This window comes from Pangasianodon hypophthalmus, chromosome 1 (assembly GCF_027358585.1).
Source record: "Pangasianodon hypophthalmus isolate fPanHyp1 chromosome 1, fPanHyp1.pri, whole genome shotgun sequence".
NCBI classification, from domain to species: Eukaryota; Metazoa; Chordata; class Actinopteri; order Siluriformes; family Pangasiidae; genus Pangasianodon; species Pangasianodon hypophthalmus.
Window position 1 is genome coordinate 23,570,385 of NC_069710.1, and position 18,761 is coordinate 23,589,145.

The 18,761-nt window shown below is 44.0% G+C and overlaps 3 protein-coding genes across 3 annotated transcripts; all 3 read right to left on the reverse strand.

Moving 5' to 3' along the window:
- Positions 1-1,695: 1,695 nt before the first annotated feature.
- nat14 (N-acetyltransferase 14 (GCN5-related, putative)) lies at positions 1,696-3,875 on the reverse strand. Its single transcript, XM_026940004.3, has 3 exons — positions 3,725-3,875; positions 3,007-3,122; positions 1,696-2,840 (listed from the first exon to the last, which is right to left on the reverse strand). The coding sequence occupies exons 2-3, from the start codon at positions 3,085-3,087 to the stop codon at positions 2,046-2,048; spliced, it is 876 nt and encodes a 291-aa protein (XP_026795805.3). The 5' UTR covers positions 3,088-3,122; positions 3,725-3,875; the 3' UTR covers positions 1,696-2,045.
- Positions 3,876-4,060: 185 nt separating this feature from the next.
- Positions 4,061-11,080, reverse strand: znf628 (zinc finger protein 628). Its single transcript, XM_026940104.3, has 7 exons — positions 10,748-11,080; positions 9,788-10,338; positions 9,531-9,603; positions 8,236-9,330; positions 7,705-8,065; positions 7,237-7,391; positions 4,061-6,975 (listed from the first exon to the last, which is right to left on the reverse strand). Exons 2-7 carry the CDS (start codon positions 10,165-10,167, stop codon positions 4,702-4,704), a joined length of 4,338 nt encoding a protein of 1,445 aa, XP_026795905.3. The 5' UTR covers positions 10,168-10,338; positions 10,748-11,080; the 3' UTR covers positions 4,061-4,701.
- A 543-nt stretch (positions 11,081-11,623) lies between these two features.
- On the reverse strand, positions 11,624-17,932 carry il11a (interleukin 11a). The gene is made up of 5 exons (XM_026940182.3): positions 17,464-17,932; positions 16,566-16,726; positions 13,677-13,769; positions 13,282-13,443; positions 11,624-13,116 (listed from the first exon to the last, which is right to left on the reverse strand). The coding sequence occupies exons 1-5, from the start codon at positions 17,468-17,470 to the stop codon at positions 12,943-12,945; spliced, it is 597 nt and encodes a 198-aa protein (XP_026795983.1). The 5' UTR covers positions 17,471-17,932; the 3' UTR covers positions 11,624-12,942.
- Positions 17,933-18,761: the final 829 nt, after the last annotated feature.

The following is an 18,761-nucleotide window of genomic DNA, read 5'->3' on the forward strand; positions in this document are numbered from 1 at the left end:
GAGAGAGAGAGAGAGAGAGAGAGAGAGAGAGAGAGGGAATGAGAAGACAAAAGTGTATGTCTGATTTTTTTTTATATCTGTCTGCTCCCACGATTCAGCCTCCGACCACAAATCTTCAGAGGTCCAGCTGTATTGCTGGTTGTTGTGTGCATTTGTATAACAGAGAGCAGCGGAGAGAGCAAAAAAGAAAACTGAACACAAAGTAAGGTCTAAACTTTCTATAATTCTTCTTCTTCTTGATAATAATAATAATAATAATAATAATAATAATAATAAGTATATAATATATTTATGCACCTGGAAGAGCAAACCTAGTATTTTAAAATTTGTAACTGACAGTAATAAAGAGTATTACAGACCAGCCACATCCCACCTCTTTCTTTGTTTTATGTTCACACCTATACACACACACACACTATGGACAACAGCCGCTTCAATGCATCAATTGGCACAGCACGTATGAACGAATTAGGGCAGGAAATGCAGAGTCATTCTTTCCGAAACCCACCCGCCCACACACATACACACACATACACACACAGACACACCCCCAAAGACCTGTCGTGCAGACAAACTCAACCACAGCTCCAAACATACTTTTCCAGAGCTGTGAACTTGCATCTGTTTCCTGAAGACAATAATAGGTACACTTTGTTTAGGGGACATACTTGCAGGTGTCTACCAATGTGGGCTCCAGTGCGGCAGAACAACAAAGCCCCCGCCAAACAAGGCATGGTGCCAATTCACGTGAGTGAAGATACTGAAGTAGTAACCTTATTAACTGGAACGTTAATTACCTAGCTCTCTGTTGTGACCCATTTAGAAAATAACCTGACTTTGAAATGAGTAAGAAACACCTCTTACTCAACTCAAGTCTGTGATATGTTTAGTGCAAAACTAAAACCTGCAGCCAGGTCTGATTACAATGAATCAAATCTTGTGGGTTTTTGTAATATCCAAAGCACAAATTCCATCACTGTTCACTACAGTCTGCTACCTGCATTTGCATGTGTCACTCCTCATAAAAGAATCTGCAGAATAAACTAATTTATGTGTTTTTTTCAGAGTTTAAAATGGCCATTCCATAATTTTGGCAATTGTCACTGATAATGAAATGAAACCATCTCTTGTTCAGTTCTTCAATTCAGTTCTGTGAAGATTATGCCTCTGAAGATCAGCCTAAAGGATGGATTTTCAGATCATGACACTGAAGTTTACTGCTGCACCAGGTGCAGCTTCTCACCACATACGCATAACTGTACAAACATCCGGTGGTGAATGAGGTAGTAGGTGAGACATGTATTTCAATGTGTGTGGTTAAGGTAGAGAGATAACCGCATGCTTCAACTTCAAATACATATATGCTTGCTTTCTGCTGTTTAATGGCTAGAACAAAGTCTGCAACATACATAGCCTAACATAAAGCATGGTTTGTTCTCTTTTCTCCAAGCATTTGTGTTTATCTCTATTGAAATCTATAGTAAGCCTATCGCTGTCGCTCAGTTTACCACAGCACAACCACAGACTGCACATCTCTACCTGGCAAGAGAGAAACGGAAGGCTATACATCTTGTAAAGACTGCATCCAAGTCATTTTCATATTTAAGACATGTCACAGCTCAGTTTGAACCTGTGCATTCAGATCAAAACCATTTTGAGACTAGTAATGTTGCATAATTAAAAGCAACCCCTGAGTAAAACCAGTCTCAGAGAAGATTTATTTATATCGTTTCTAGACAAAAAGACCACTGGCAGTTCAGTACTATTCTGTTACAGTGCAGCAACATGAATAAAAATGGACTGAAATCTGAAATGACATGACAAATTTTAAATTAAATTGAATAGAGAGAAAAAAATAAGCAACAGAAAAAAGTCACAATAAATAAACAATATAAATAAATATTGTAAATTTAAATGAAGAAGTTGTGGGGTTTCCCTCACTGTAGTGATTTTACAGTATTTCTGAAACTACTTCAGTAATGTCACAAATTATGTAACTATTTTATGATTCCAGGCAAAGCTGTAGTTACAAAAAATGTGCCGATTCACACCCGCAAGTCTTTAACAAACACCTTTGTCACTGGAAAGCCCAACCAGCCTTTTCCTGGCTCCTCGTAATCCTCCTCCTCCTCTTCACCTTCCACCCCAGAAGTCTCTCCCTGGAGCCGGTAGCCCAGTTTTCTGAAGAAGGCCTCTCCTACGTTGGAGGGGAAGGGCACATGAGCATAGACCCTGCGCACGCCGCTCTGCTTGGCTCTGGACTCCAGGCCCTGGACTAGCAGCCTGCCAAGCCCTTCTCTACGGTACCAGCTCTGCACTACCAGCCTACAGATGCGGTACACACCATGCCGGCTCCAACCATCTCGGGCAACACAGCCAAGCACCTCACCATCGCTCTCTGCGACCCACACTTCCCCTGCAACACGTGCCCGTTCCTTTAGATCATCTTCATCCACCTTCTCCCTGTCTTCAGCCTTCCCTTTCTCTGCCTCTTTGCTCTTATACTTCTCTTTGGCTTTCTTGCGACGTTTGGCTTTCTCCTGGTCAGTGATGAGCTTGGCTTTGGCAGCATGTGGGTTTGGTAGGTCTGGTTGGGACCTAGAATGGTAGCTGCTGCCCAGGTAGTCCCAGTAGGGTCTGCTGGAACCCAGGATGCCCATGGACCGTGGGATGGTGAGCTTGAGGTATACGATGAGAAGGAAAACAGGGATAAACAGGGCTAGCATAAAGGAGTGCACTACAAAGCGGAGCACAGAAGAGACTGTGGCGAGCAGGAGGACCACCAATGGTCTAGTAAGGAGGTGCAGGATGAGCCGGTTCTCCATCCCTTCACATCCTTGCTGCACAGATGGAAGACAATAGCGCAGAAGTTTGGCGAAGGGGGAAAGAGTGAAAGAAAGAGCAAATTATATATGATAATTGAAGCTTAGTAAATTATTTTTGCACTTACTAGCCAAGGATATCCATATGAAACGAAAATAAATCTTCATGGAAAAAAAAACATACCTTTATTAGAGCCTTTACAGCCTCAATATCCTCCTCTCTCATCGGTCGCAGCACTACATTTCCCAAGTCCAAGGGCGCCATCTTATTCAGCCTTAATGGCGCTTCAAACCTGCGTCCTGAAGAGACAGAATACCAGAATGCTACTTGAAAGTCTACTGGAGGTTTATAGATTGCTTTTTTTTTTTTAGTTACTGGATTTTCGGAAGTGTGAAATGGATGTGAATTGTGTCTCTCTCAGGTCTGACCACAATGTGTGAGAGAAAAAAAAGAACAATCACTGAGTAACTCGTTGTAAGCTTTGTCAGTAAACCGCACGGTGTTGAACACAGCCCTGCTTAAAGACCACTTTAGGCCAGGGGGATTATCGTGAATTACCAAATACAGAGCTGGGGGTTAAACAAGACCACGTAGGCGAGGATTTTATGGCTTTAAAACACTCTAACACAAATAACAGCCATGCATGCACAAAAACTGTGCATCTGTATGCACTTCTGTTATCACTATACTTCTTCTATCTGCATGAAGAGGCGACGTGTGTGTTGTGCTATAAAAAGCTTATGAGAGTATTGTTATGGTTATAGCGTGGTATGCTATGACTATTAGCTACTGGCACTGTGCGGTTTCGTTCTGAATGATTTTTTTAAAGCCATTTATGGAAAACGTCTCCTGTTTAAACACTGCATGTGCTGTGTACCGTGCCAGAGACCGACCTACTTACCTCAGGAATAAAGGTTCAAACAATTTCCAAGCGTGCATAGTGCCCACAAGCTATCATTGCGTCGAAGTGCTACAGTGTTACCGCTATATGCCAAGCGCGCGTTCAGCGTATCTGCGTTCGTGAATCGCAAAGTAGCGTAAAGGCAGCAGGAGCATCAGCCGAATCAGCACACAAGCACACAGGTCATCTACACCACGACTTCAGTTACATATAATAAATAATAAATAACATCACATGTGACAAGAGTGGGCTATAAATAGCGCAGATAGTATTTTTTTTTTTGCTTTTATTATTATTATTTGTTTTTTATTCGTAAGTGCAGAATAAACTTAAAAAAAAACGACATTGACAGCGTTTGTTGAATATGATAATTTACTAATATCAATTATATTGAAACTAAACAGACTATAGACATATTCACAGTTCTTGTTCATGTTACACTTGGGCTGTCAACATGACAGCATATTAGTTTACAGTTGTCCAACATTCTTCAGCAACTCCTCTTCAATTCACCTTCTAAGTGTAGTATTTGGAAAGAAAAAAAAAAAGGAAAAAAAAAAAAGTTCATATCTGTTGTGTGTGGTGTATGAAAGGACTCCCTCTATGGGCTGGTGAGTAACTCTCACCTTATTCTAGGTAGTGCTCAGAACACTCCAAGAGACTGAAGTAAGAGGACAACATAAAAAGATCAACCATTGCACCAAAAGCGATTTTTCCATGCATTTGCCTGTCAATTCTTGCTATAAAGCATGGCTTCTCCCTCATTTCACTTTCCTGATAGCTGAAAGACAGAGGCCTAAATAACTGCTTTAGGTTTAGTCATCTGGATCATAAAAGGCATCATTAAAAATATGTGTGTCATCAAAGACTCAGGTTGCTGGTAGTTAGTAGTATGCATTGGTTAGTAGGACCGTGTGTGTGTGTGTGTCTTAGAGCAATACACAGGCTTCATTTTGAGATTCCTTCTGAGCTTAGTCTTAGGTCCCGTTCACACTGGCTGATAGTCTGCTCTCAGTTTCCAGTATCTTCTGCTCCTCCGATGCCACTTCCTGTGATGCAGTGCCTTCTTTGTCCATGTTCCTTAATCCTACCGCAACTCCTTCTGTTCCTTCTGTCAAACTGCTGGTACTAACCTCAATAATAACAATACCTTCTCCTCCCTCTAGCTGAAATATGCTCCCCATTTGCCCTGCTCCTGTCCCAGTGACTCCCCCAGGATTAGTAAAACTGCCTCCCGTCTCAGAACTGCTGCCCCCACCTTCTATGACTGCAATCATTTGAACACTTTCCCCACTGCCTGTGTCTGCATCTATTTTGGCCTCACTGCCTAATTCAAACACAACCTCCTGTCCACCAAGAGGCATTAAGGCTTGGGCAGGATGGCAAGAAAGACCCAATTCTTCACTAGGGCCTTCAGGAAAGCCAGCATTTGGTGGAACATCTTCGTCACTTGGAGCATCTGTTTGGAAATGAAGAACAAATGCTTTCTCTTCCACCCCAACACCTTCTTCAAACCCTGCTATTCTTTCACTTTCCCTCGCTCTACTCCAATCTTGTAGCAAATTAAGAGAAACCATCCCAGTTTTCTCCTTTTCTCCATCACCCTCCATCTCTTCCTCTGAATGAAATCGGAGAACGTATGATTTCTCCCCTCTTTCTTCACTTCCTTCTTCCCCATGTTCACTTTCTCCTTCAAAATGTAACACATACGACCTCTCTCCCTCTACTCCTTCATTCATCTCCACCTTCACCTCCATCTCGTCTCCTTGCTCTCTCTCTTCAGTCTCCTTCTCAAAACACAGAACAAAACGCTCCTCTGGTATTGTCTCTGGAAGTTTCTGCACTTCCTCTGCAGCGGAAGCATTTTGGTGGTCACCTGTCAAAATACAGTGGCTGTCCGTTGGGGGTGTAGTTGGGGTCACTGCTGATACAGTGACAGTAGCAGGGGCCAAGGGTGTGTCAGGTACAGAATCTGAATTCAGTGGTGGCACAGATGTTGGAACATTATGTTGCTGGGACAAGGTTGTTGAAGATGCAACAGAAGCAGCAGTTGTGGTTGTTGAAATAGTGGAAGGAACTAATCCTTGACTTGCTGGGACAGACGCTGTCTGCACCAAGGACCCAGATTTCTGAGTTTTAGTTTTGCGCCCACGTCTGGGTCTAGGGCTCCTGGTGTGGCTAAGCGTTCCTAAAATTGGTCTAGTAATGGCTTTTGTGTTTTGGGGTGGGGCAGTGATGAGGGGAGCACTGTTGTTGGTTAAAATAAACCTCTGCTGGGTCTGGAGTGGCTGAAAATGTGATATCTGGGTTTGGGCTGGAGCTAAAGTGGTTATCTGTGGCAGTGCTGGTATAGTTTGCACCAAGGGGAGGGGCTGTGGTGCTGAGGGAGCAGGAAGAGTGTTCGTATTGGATGCTGTGGGAACAAGAATAAGACTCGGCTGGCTCCCATTGGTGGACTGGCACTGAAGAAGCAGGAAGTTCTGGGATGGCAGTTGTGGTGGTGGTGGTGGTGGTGGAGGTGGAGGAGGAGGAGGAGGTGGAGGGGCCGGGACAGGCTGTGTGGGTGTTGGATTGGACAGCGGGATCAGCTGTAGTCCTGTGGGTGTCTGGATCATAAAATAATTTTGTGACGTATTTGGAGGAATGTCCAAATTTGATGGTGAGAGAATGAGTGTGGAATTCCCTTCATTAGAAAACAGAGAACTGAGCCCTCCTCCTGCATTCATATTTAGACTCAGAGTAGTAGTTGACATCTCCGAGGTTCCACTGCCATTCTTAGTGGTTTTCCCTGCTTCTTTTGTGCATGTGGCCCCTCCACCGCTGCTGTGCGTCCGCAGGTGCCGCTGCAGGTAGGAGTGCATGACAAATTCTTTTCCACAGCGCTGACACTTGTAGTCTTTGCGTGAGGAGTGTGTGCGTAGGTGAAGCTGAAGATTGGAGGAGTGTGTAAAACTCTTGTGGCACTGCGCGCATTGGAAAGGCCTCTCGCCCGAGTGTGTGCGCTCGTGTTGCTTTAGGTTGGAGGTTTGCGAAAATGCCTTGCCGCACACAGAACAGGCATGTGGTCGCAGGCCCGAATGCAACTGGCTGTGCCGCCGTAGGCAGCTGGTGTTCTTGAATGATTTGCCACACTCCTGGCACACATAGGGCCGCTCACCGGTGTGCTGCCGCAAATGGTACTGGTAATGTGAACTCCACTTGAAGGTCAAAGGGCAGTAGGGACACTGGAAGGCTCGCACTCCTGTGTGCACCTGCACACACAACAGAGAAGAAGCTGAAAGCTTGAATTTGTATTTGCATTTAAATAATTATAAGTAAACAGGCGAAAGAAAAGCATGGCCAGCACTGAGGTTTGTCACATAAAATCAGCAAAATAATGACATTTGATCAACAAATGCTAACATGAATATCATTTCAAAGAAACCCCAAAGCCTTCCAAATTCTGGTCTTAATGTGATTACCTACATTGTCATTGTAATCATTTGGTCTAAAAAGCATGGCAGCATGTTTACCCTTTGATGTATGGACAGTAGAGATGACCTCTTAAAGCTTTTTCCACACTCTGTGCAGCGGTACGGTCTCTCTCCTGTGTGGTCTCTCATATGGTAGCGCAGACCTGATGAACCCTTAAAGGATTTCCCACATTCCAAGCACCGATATGGCCTCTCTGTTAAAATAAAAAAAGGAGACACTGAGAAGTATCAAAAATGATATGAGCCAGGGAATTACTTGCAGTCAGGATAAAACTATCTGTAACTCCTAAGAAACAATTTTGACTTGATGTTACATAACCAAAGTAGAATGAACCTGCCAACTTTGATGGATGTTGCAACTTATTTTCTGCTAGCAAATAAAACACAACGAGTGTCATGGTAGCATTTACTGGTTTCACAAATCCTTTTACCAGATTCAGATTTATGCAAGTCAGTTGAAGAATAACTCAGCATCCACTCATCTTTGGTGAACTCAATAAAGCTCACCGTTATTTGCAGCAGAGCCCTTGCTGCCGCCTCCTCTTCTTCCAGCCTTCCCTGATGCCCTGTTGGTTGGTTTCACAGCTTGCTTCTCTCCCTCTTCTGTGACAGCAATGAGGCTGACATGGATCTCCCTTTCTCCCTCCCCCTCCTCCCCCTCTCTCTTGGCAGAGGACGAGGAAGACAGAGGCAGTGAGAGGGACAGTGAGGGAGGGCAGACTATCTCAGCCTCTGCCTCAGCCAGCAGTCTCTGCTCCTCAGTGTGCGAGAGCTGGTGGGTAAGAAGGGACGACAGCAGGGGGAAGGAGCGGTCACACACAGAGCAGCTGAACTGAGATCTGGACTGGGACAGTGCCAGAGGGTGCACCTGGTTGAAGGACAAGAGAAAATTTCACATGTAAAAATAATAACAATCATTTTGCTATTCTTGCAGCTTTCTGCCCATTTTGTATCCTTAGTATTATCAGATTCTCCTATTCAGTGTTAACGTGGATAGAAGGTCATGATTTGTCCTCAATATCATTTAGTACCACTCACCTGTGCCATGTGTCTGCTCATCGAGCTGCTGTTCTTGAAGCTTTTACCGCAGTAGGCACACTCTGTAGACAATGTAGCCACAGTCGTGTCCACTATGGATGTGGTGTCATCTGAGGGCATCTGGGCCACAGAGCTGGTGAAGCTCTGGAGCAAGTCATACTGAACCTGACCCGATCCACCCCCAATACCACCCAATCCAAGTAGTTCTGTCCCCTGCCCACTCTCTGACACTGTCGTGGTTTCCACCACCTCCTCAAAGTCCGCCAACAAGGGGGCCATCCCAACCAATGAAACCCCACCTCCCTGAGCCTCTATGCCATCACCTCTGATGTCTTCGCCCCCATCCCCCGTCCCCAGGCTGTGCAGATGCAAGGCTTGATGTTCTTCCAGGTGTGATTGGGTTCCGAATGTCTCGTTGCAGCTGCCGCAGCTGTACAACAACACATTAGCACCTGTTTCCCTTGACTCCTCCATGCTCACCTGTACATGCTCTGCGCCTGTGGCTGTCAGGACATTCTGGCTGCCTTCAGCCGAGGATGGCGTACAGGACGAGGGCACATGGTGAGATAGGAACACCTGACTAGTTCCCCCCTCCTGCCCACCTACAAGGCCCACCATGTCCGATATGGTCATTTCAACCGCCTTCAAATCGTCTGAGGTCGCCCCCTCGAGCACCACCTCCACATTCGTCCGTGACCCTGCCTTTCTTGTCTTCCCCCCGCCCTGAGCCTTGACCTCTATGTGAGAGTTGCGATGAAGCGCCAGGTTGGAGGAGTGTGTGAAGCTGCGACCACACTCACCACAGATGTATGGCCTCTCGCCCGTATGTATGCGCATGTGTTGCCTTAGGTTGGTTGACTGGCTGAAAGCCTTGCTGCACACCATACAGACATACGGCTTGACACCCAAATGCACGTTCTTGTGCCTACGCAGGCTGCTGGAGTTCTTGAAGGCTTTGGGGCATCTGTCACATGGATAAGGGCACTCGCCTGTGTGTTGGCGTAGGTGATATTGGTAGTGAGAGCTCCACTTGAAGGTGAGAGGGCAGTAGGGACACTGGAAGGTACGCAAACCTGTATGCACGCTGCGATGGACCTACATTTGAAAATAAAATTAACAGAAAGTAAACCCTAAATTCATTTGCAGCATAACACTTGCTCTCTTCTCCTCTCGATAAATCCTAATAACAAAGTAACAATTAAATTATATATTATCATTAATCAAAGGCAAAATGTTTCTATTATGGAATCTTAGAGAAGACCCTGCTGGTCCTGATACTGGCAGGTATTGCTCACCTGGAGGAGAGACGAGCGCTTAAATGCTTTACCACAATCCTCACATTTATAAGGCTTCTCTCCTGAATGAGACCTAGAATAAAGTGTATAAAAATCTTATTAGAAATCTAATTCATTCGGTGGGCATTGTTGATTCTTGAAGTCTTTAGAGAAGAGCTCCCGTTTCATCCTGAGGTTATATCAACATTATTTTGGAAGGACATGAATCACATTAACTCATTAATCAGATCTGTAAAGTGAACCATTTAACATCTTACCTCTGGTGATAGAGCAGAGCAGATGAGCCTTTGAAAGCCTTGGGGCAGAGGTTACAACGATATGGCCTCTCGTTGTTATGGCTACGCTGATGATGTGCCAACCTGGAAGACCACTTAAAACTCTTCCCACAATCTAGACACTGAAAGGGGTGTTCAGGATTTTGGGACCCCATCGTCCCTGGAGACGTCGACGACGTCACCATCTCGACTCCCGTAAGCACAACGGTTTCTGTCCCTTTCTCTTCATCTCCACCTTTCTCTTCATCGTTATCCTCTTCTTCCACTGAGGGAAGAAGCGATGGAAAAGGAGAGAGGGACGAGGGAGCCTGGCTGGGAAGAAGCTCCGTTTGGACTACCAGGGTAGCAACAGAGTTGGCCATTGTACCCTACGAGCAGAGGAGGACGCTCTGGGTCGTAGTGCAGATTACTAGTCTTGTGGATCCTCCAAACTGACGGCAGCCATTGCAGATGTTTAGATGTATGGAGTGTTGCTGATGTTGTGTATCCAAGCTGAAATGAGTACTGTAACTTCTTCACTTCAGTTGCCAGAGCTGTACAGATAACCATAATACTAATTTAGCCAGTCACATTCATACATGTTTCACCCAAATCATGATGTGTGTGTTTGAGAGAAATATAATGTGTGGACTTTCACTGCATTTTCATACATTTTAAAACCACATCCAAGACAATCCAAGTTCTAATCTGTGCTTTAGCTGACCTAAACAGACTATCACAAGAGGTGTAAGGTACATACATGAGTAAAATGTTAGGAATAATTTGGCTAATAGCTGATCCCTGATCAGGAGTTCCCCTTTAAACTCCCTCCCCCTCCTCCTCCTCCTCCCCCTCTGTCCCTCCCTCCTGTTCTGTATCAGTGTCCCTGCTGCGTTGTCTCGGGGAAATGAAAACCCTCAAGATTAAGACAAAACAAATCAAATGCCAAACACGCACACTCACCCTCACAGTATATAATGTTGTAGAAATCATCATTTGCTTCCTCTCTTAGCGATGTGTGCATGGATTTGTCCAGTCACGAGCCGGCCTTCCCGCATCCATCTCCCTGCCGTCCTGCTTTCTCAAGCGTCGCAGAATTTCTCGATATTTCAGCACATTCACTATGCATATGTCACTTGCCTGTAATGATTAATTTTACTAAACAGTTTTGATGTATTGAAACGGGGGCTGAAGTCCGCAGTGATAGTCCATACAACCTTAACAATAATGTCGAGCACAAACTAACCAACAGTCACCCGCCTGCTTCCGGCTCTCAGCAACGACCAACGCTATTGGTCCGTTCTTCCTCCTAACGCGCTCCTGCTATTGGTCAACAACATCAACGCTGATAAATTGATACTAAATATCTTCAAATATTATCGAAGAGGCATTAAACTTATAATAATCTTCGTATCTGACCATATAGCATTATTATTTACAGCATACAGAATAAGAATTAGTGCATAAGGGAAGCTAGAGGCGTTTGTGCGGCTGTTACTCTGTTTCTGGGAAATGTAGTTTTTTGCGGCAGGGAGGCGTGGCCTAAAGTGCAGGTTCACAACCATGGTCCTGGAGTAACCCCTATCCTGCACGTTTTAGTATTTGTTTCCTGATCTTGACCTGAAGAAGGGCTGTTAGTTGAATCAGGTGTGTTAGGAGCAAGGAAGACACTAAGATATGCAGGACAGGGGGTACTCCAGGACCAGGAAGCTGTGATATAACCTCAGGGTTCCTACTTTAACCAGCAGTGGTTCCTCAATGGATGGAACTAAAACAGGTCATCCCTGTTTCAGAAGTTTAGCCCTTAACTACTGAAAAATGATGAAAGAAAAAAGAAAAGTGCAATAGTCGTTGCTATTAACTCCTTTATTGAATCTGACACACTCTTGACACCTTTCTGTCAAACAGCAATGTCTCTTACAGCATGTGACGCAATGCGGTTGAACATTAAAATTTCAATAGCAATGATAAAGTCTGATTATAAGTAGTATAAAAGTATAAAAATTACAGAAGGCTTGCTTCTCTTCAGTGAAAATAAATAACATGAAAACATAATAAATAGTATATCAAAATACTAAAAAAAAAAACAAAACAAAAAAAAAAAAAAAAAAAATGAAAAGAGAATAATTTTGATATTGCGATACAATTGCCAGAGCAAGGGGCCTTATATCATAGAAAACTATAATATAATACACATTTGCGCTGTACATAACAATTTACATTCAGGATGATGTATGTACACCTGTACATTACCAAATAATCACGATATCACAATACATAGTATTTTAAGGCTTGGGTTGTTTCTCTTTTTTTCTTTCGTTTAACATTGCTTAAGAACAGGTTAGTCGTCAAAGCACATCTTCTGAATCAGAGGATCCAAAACACAAACCCAAATATACTGTGCAAAGAAGGAGACAAAAAAAAAAAAAAAAAGGAGAAAAAAGGCAGCAATGGTGTAGGTCAGTGCTTTGTGACACTTTTTTCCCCATTTGCTAATTTAAGAGACACCTTACAAACCCAGCAATATTGCTACATCTAGTGGCAAAAACAATCTAGGTAACAATCGAGAACACATGCCTCCTGAATAAAAAAAAAAAAAAAAGACACAAGGAAGAATACAATTTGTTAAATAGGAGGCATATCAACAGATTTTTGGAAGAATGGCTAGAAGACAATAATATAGAAAAGAGAGAAAGATGGAAAACAGGAAGACAGTACAATTTATTTTTAAACTTGAACATAACTGGTAAAGAAAATGACGGTGTTTTTTTTTTTTCCTCAAAGAATCAAATAAATAATGACACCAAATAAATAACTAAATAACCGCTCAATAAATAAATAAATACATAAATAATGAATAGGTTGAATTAAAAAAAAAAATGACGAGCGAGAGAAGAAAGTGAAATTTAGATGAAATTATGCAGATGATCGGAAGCAGGCTGTTGGCAGTGATGTGTCGCTGTAGTCCAAACACTCACAGCTGTGGGAGCTGTGGTTTCAATGTGCCAATGACTACAGATCAGTGACGATAACGCTGCTGCCATTTGATCAGCTCACATATGCACCAGGCTGGTAGTTCACAGAGGGACAGAGGAATGGCCAGTTGCTGTAGTGTAGAAATGGTGGGTCGTGATTGGCTGCGGGACTGACAGCAGCCCTCATGCCTGCGTTTTGGACTTGAGGCTGAGGAAAGCACGCACCGCCCAATCACAGAAAAGCCTGAACCTCTGAAGAAGCACCTGTGAAGACTGATTCATCTCCCATTGGGAGGAGGGTTGGGGAGGGAAGGAGGGAGGAGGTACGATGATTCGAGGGGCGTCCACTTGCTGTATCTGAAAACAGACACAGAAACGGACGTCAAAGGAGTCTGAATGCTATGATGCCACCTACGGAGGTGTTTTTTTAAAAAATTATTTTTAGTTATGCCTTGAGTTTGAGGTTGTAAATGATGTTTTACAGCGCATACAGATATACAGCATGTGGTGTGTTTCTGTTACCTGGCGCTGTAGCAGGCTGTTGAGACTCTTAATATGTGTGATCATTTCGCCTAGCTTTGATGCCGAGGAGTGATGGTGCTTCTGTGACACCTTGTTCAGCCACTCGAAATGGTGCTCGAAAGTCTTGAAGTCAGCTTGGAGCTGAGAAAGCGTAGGCTTCAACTGGAAAAAAAGAGAAAGGTTCTATTAGATTAGGTACATTTAAATTCATAACCAAACTATTACTGTTTTGCTTTTATAACCACAATGACATATATAGTTACTTTAAATTACATATAAAATTCTGCAAACAGGCTACTTCTGTCCACTCACAAACAGTCAAGAGCGGTGTAAGCATGTGCAAAATTAAGTGATTGATAGACCACAAGGCAGACAGACTCTGGCTAGAAGTTTACCTCCAGTGAGCTGAGGTCATTGGCTCTGCTGTTGATGGCTGGAAGAGACTTGAACCTGTGGTGGTCGATCACCGGCTCACCCTTGTGGTCATTCTGAAATAGAGGGCCAAAAGGATAGAAATGCCTTCAGTAAACAGATAAAACACATGTTCACAAGGAAAATGCTGTCCACAAAAGCAATGTCATGGCACGGTGCAGAATTTCCCATGCTTAGAGACGATCTCCAAGCCCTGACCCAAGAACAGCTCGCAGTGACCAAAGTGCTAGAATTAGCAACCTAGAGAGGATGCCTCCTGCTCTTAAATCAGTAGCAGGAGGCATCCTCTACCAATACCACAGAATTACAGAGCATCAGAGTCACCGAGAGTTCACCAGGGTACAACCTCTGAAAGTCAACAAGAAGAGTTTGTGACCTGAAGCCACAGGATGTTTTGTAGAGGAAGAATAACAGCATATGCAATGAGTAAGACGCTTGGAGCAGAATAGACAACATTGGGATGTAGGGAAACTCCAGGGTCAGGCCTAAAAAAAGGAGCAATGACATACAGACCCAAAACAAGCCCCTTTTTTTCCCCCATTCCGACCACTAGAGGGAGACAAAAACATTTACAGGAGAGCTTGTTAGGCTTCAGTGGTTGGTTTTGGTTGTATAAACTTCTTAGCTCCTGTTTGTTAATGTGTTTAAAGGGCATAAACAAGAGCTGAACTTTGTTGCTACCAAATGTACTTACTCCACTAATGGGCAGGAAATAAGCTAGTTTAGACATCAGAAGCGCATAAGTAGAGCTGATCGGCTGATTAGGTGACAGGTGTAATGCACACTATGCGTCATCGAGGTTTCATCAGATGAGAAAAACATCATCATGAGCTACTCAGCGAGCAGTGTGGTGAAGTCAGCTTTCATTCTTTCACTGTTTGTCTCAGTGTGTTTTTTCCTTCGTATGCTGTTGCTGTTTCGTAACCATCTCACATATCCCCATGCCTTGTTTTCTTTCTCTCATTAAGAAAGACCCAATCACACATTCTATCCACTGCTTCATTACTCATCGCTTCCGGTCACTGCTTCTAATTTTCATCGAACATGATTTTTGCTCCTAGACATACCCAAAGACATTGCACGTCCATAGCGTTCTCTGATCCACTTTTCTCCTGAAATATATACCTCATTAACACACAGACACGCACACATGCACATCCTCTTGGATCCTCACCTCACTCCACTGCTTTTTGTCCCCCTCTCCTTCTGTGTTCCTGAATGCAAATATGACAATGTGATAAATCTACCTGATTTCTATCAGAACACTTTGCTGTGACAACCGAAAAGCTAAACAAGAAATCCCACACCTACACAGCCCACAGCTATTTACAACACATACACACAGCCAGGCAAGCACCGAATGGAGTAAATACACCCTCGCAAACTAACACACATTAACACATTCTGTGCGTGCAACCACAGCAGCCAGCACACATCGTTTTTATTGCTTTCTTGTGGGGACTTTCCATCAACTCCCAACTATTTTTCTTTCCTAGGCTTGACCCCTGTAAAGTGTAACTCCATGCAAGAAGAAAAGGAACCAAAATAAATCTGACTGAAAAACTAACAAACTACTTCTCGGAGTGGACTGGGGGCCTTTTGTCACAGGTGTTGTCTTTGATAATGATCTGCCTTCACATCTGGCGCACAAGCACAAAGCATTGCAAACGAACGCACCAAACATGACTGCATCTAATCTCCCTTTAAGCACTTATACAGTCAGGTTAGCATCAGTCTGGCTGCATCTCATCATGCTGCATGCGCTGCGAGTGACAGAGTCCCTGATCTGATCTTACAGGTCATACCTGAGTGCATTCTCAAAGCCATGAAAGGGAGCAATATAACCTCAGATACAATCAAACTCAGCAGAAGAGGATGAGGTCAGAGTTTCTGAGCTTCACAAGAGCGCTGCTGTCTGAGGCAAGGAACATCAATGAGACCCTAAGCCGTGACTCAGACACTTATAGACAACCGAAACTAAAAACCTTCACGCTCCCTCCACATGCTGCTGCATAAAGCAAGGCTTATGGGTGCTGCCTCACCTTTACAAGTCAGCCAGAATGGAAGACTGTACTGTAGTTTTCAAGTTTCGCCTCGCTTGTGCTTGTAAACAGGCCTTCGGAAAAGCCATGGCAACGCAAGGGAGGACATGCTTATGTTTCCGTCAGGGAGTTATGGCAGGGAGGCCTCTCAGAGGTGAAGGAAGAACAGAATGAATGGGTTCAGTGCCCCCTAGGCTACGGACCTCAATCACCTAGCAACCTGGCAAAACCTGACCGAAAACCTTTGTCACATACTGACACATGCTCCAGATTAAAAAGGAATGACCCACCAAACTCAAAAAACCTAAGAAGCAACCCTGTAGTGGAAAGACTCCCTGGCATGGGCTGACCGAAGAGGTTCAGTGTTTAGGGCTTACTACTGTTCTAGGTTAAGTTTAGTCTGGGATGATGGCCAGTACTGGGCCTGAGTCCAGATCTCTGTTGTTTTAGCCTGATGGAAATGAGCGTTATCTGCACCCTCACGGATTCAAAGCCGCCGCAATCTGCCACCCCTGCTCTCACCATGATTAATGCAGACCAGATGAGTTGAAAGGCCACATGTGCTTGTTCGTGTGAGCTCGGAGAGAGAAAGGGAGAAAGAGTGCTGTAGCTCAGCCAGATCCCACATGCTGAATGAGGCCAATTTGAGATCTGAACACCATCAGCATAACTGAGGATGGACTGAATTTCCCACACAGTTCAGTCCCTTTTTTTTTTTTTCCTTTCTTTTTTTTTGCCAGGGTTGCTATATGACCTTGGCTTAGCGCCAATATTGATAACTGATCCATCACAGCTGATTAATCAACTTACGATCAGGTCGTGGGTCATCTTCTGCAGATGTCTCGTCTGGTTGGTCAGCTTGTCGAAATCGGCGTGGGGACGTCGCGTGTGGGCGGGAAGCGCCGACGTAAACAACGGCAGCTGAGCCAATAGGACGGAGAAGAGCAGCGAGGAGGAGGAGTCGAGCAGCACTGCGGAAGAAAGAAAACACTGATTGGTTGACGTGCGCGTTTCATCCGCGTCTCATCCGCGAGCGCACTTCTTACAAATCCTCGCGGGTTTGTTCCGGCGGAAGCAGCGTGCTGCTGTTACAACACGCTCATGTTGCCACATGCGGAGGGATCAAGCCGGGCTACATTCTCTGACTGCTCAGATGAGCGCTGCCAAGTGGAGCTGCAAACTTTATTTACTGTTTACTGTCGTGCTGTGAAAGTAAACAGCTCTGCAGTATAGCGTTGAACTATATGTTCTGGTCATATTCTGCTGTCGACTTGATAAACCTAAATGAACTGCTGTCATCCTGTCAATCCTGTCTACTGACACACCCACCCACACACACACACACACGCACACACACACACGCACGCGCACGCCCATCAAACTTCCAGCATCCCACCATGTTTTAAATCATGATTAAAATAATAATAATAATAATAATAATAACACAAAAACAAATAGAAGATAAAGAACCACTGGCTGCATATTTTTAACATGATTAGACACATTATTACAGGTATGAGCAACACACACACACACACACACACACACACACACACAGTGAGAAAGAGAGAACTTGTATAATAGAGATGCAAAGAAATGCAAGAAGTGGTCGACAAGGCATAATAATAATAATAATAATAATAATAATAATAAATAACTGAAAAACACTTAACAGAGAAAAGAGGGAACAGAAATGACTGGCACTTACATTTCATGTTTGTGGAGATCCTTGAAGTAAGCTAATAAATAGGTTGCAAATAAATAGTGATAGAGATAAATAAATAAATAAGAGCGTAAAAATTAATAAATAAAAGGAGTTCCGGCTCTTTGTCACGTGCTCTGAACTTCTTCTTCTTCTTCTTCTGCTTCTGCTTCTTCTTCTTCAGTGTCCGAGCGGTGGTTCGTGTCAGGCAGGAGGAGAGAGAGAGAGAGAGAGAGAGAGAGAGAGAGAGGAGAAGATGGAAAAGAAACGGGTCCTGAGTGGGTGCAGAAGTGTCTAATTTCTCCCTTTAGAACATTGCGACTTGAGCACAGCAAGCTGCGAACACAAGCAAGGATGGAGAGGGTCAAAAAAAAAGAGAGAGAGAGAGAGGTGTGGAGACAGACAGAGAGAGAGAGGGAGAGAGGGATGCGAGTGTGTGTAGTGTAAGTGATTTTTCGCGCAGTGAAATGTTTAGGCTTGTTTAAAACTTCCTTTTATAAAGACGTTGAGTATGACACATCCCTGAGTCACCGTGCTTCATTCATAAAAACACACACACACACACACACACACACACACACACACATTCTCCTCCGCGCTCGCCCTCCTCCCGCCCCTCGACGCTCTTTCTCTCTCTCTCTCTCTCCCTCTCTCTCTCTCGCTCTCTCTCCCTCCCTCCATTCACCATGTCAAAAAAAAAAAAAAATGAAATAGTACAATTCCGGGTTTTTTGTGCTGGCAATATCACTTTCTCTTGCTCTATCTCTGCCAGCTGCTATCTCTCTTCCTCTGTGTCTATCGCCCCAATCTCTCTCTCTATCTTTTCATCTCCAAATCTCTTCCCCTTTCTCTGTGTATCTCTATAAAAATTTAAAAGGCCCTTTGTTTCATGTTATATCTGTCAATCTGTGCTGTCCTGTCTCTCTCCGCTCTCCTCTCTCCTCTACATGTGCCCACTCTTTCTGTCCCTCTCTCTTATTTTAACCTCACGTGTATAAATAAACAGTTCATTTGAATACACCATGTACTCTAAAATAGATAATCTAATTTACATTGAACTACACAGGAGCGTGCACACTCTCTCACACACACACACACACACACACCTTTTTCAGACTCTGATTTTTTTTTTTTTTAATTTTCACTTTTAATCCCCTTTTCCTGGGAGTCTTTCTCTCCAGGTTGAAAGAATGATTAGGGGAAAGGTGTGCTGCCTGGATACAGCGGTACGGTCTATAGGTATCATACAGTAACAGAAAGACAGACAAACATTATCCTTGATCCCACGAGACAGAGAGAGAGTG

What these genes read in the sequence shown, in the direction of transcription:
- nat14 (XM_026940004.3), bottom strand. Translation starts at nt 3,087, where the DNA reads ATGGCGCCCTTGGACTTGGGAAATGTAGTGCTGCGACCGATGAGAGAG. An exon ending in CTGTAAAGGCTCTAATAAAG is followed by an intron (nt 2,841 to 3,006) that starts GTATGTTTTTTT and finishes CCATCTGTGCAG; the next exon opens with CAAGGATGTGAAGGGATGGA.
- znf628 (XM_026940104.3), bottom strand. Translation starts at nt 10,167, where the DNA reads ATGGCCAACTCTGTTGCTACCCTGGTAGTCCAAACGGAGCTTCTTCCC. An exon ending in TGAGCAGACACATGGCACAG is followed by an intron (nt 8,066 to 8,235) that starts GTGAGTGGTACT and finishes TCCTTCAACCAG; the next exon opens with GTGCACCCTCTGGCACTGTC. An exon ending in TACTGTCCATACATCAAAGG is followed by an intron (nt 6,976 to 7,236) that starts GTAAACATGCTG and finishes TTGTGTGTGCAG; the next exon opens with GTGCACACAGGAGTGCGAGC.
- il11a (XM_026940182.3), bottom strand. An exon ending in AGATGACCCACGACCTGATC is followed by an intron (nt 13,770 to 16,565) that starts GTAAGTTGATTA and finishes CCTCTATTTCAG; the next exon opens with AATGACCACAAGGGTGAGCC. An exon ending in ACAGCCTGCTACAGCGCCAG is followed by an intron (nt 13,117 to 13,281) that starts GTAACAGAAACA and finishes GTCTGTTTTCAG; the next exon opens with ATACAGCAAGTGGACGCCCC.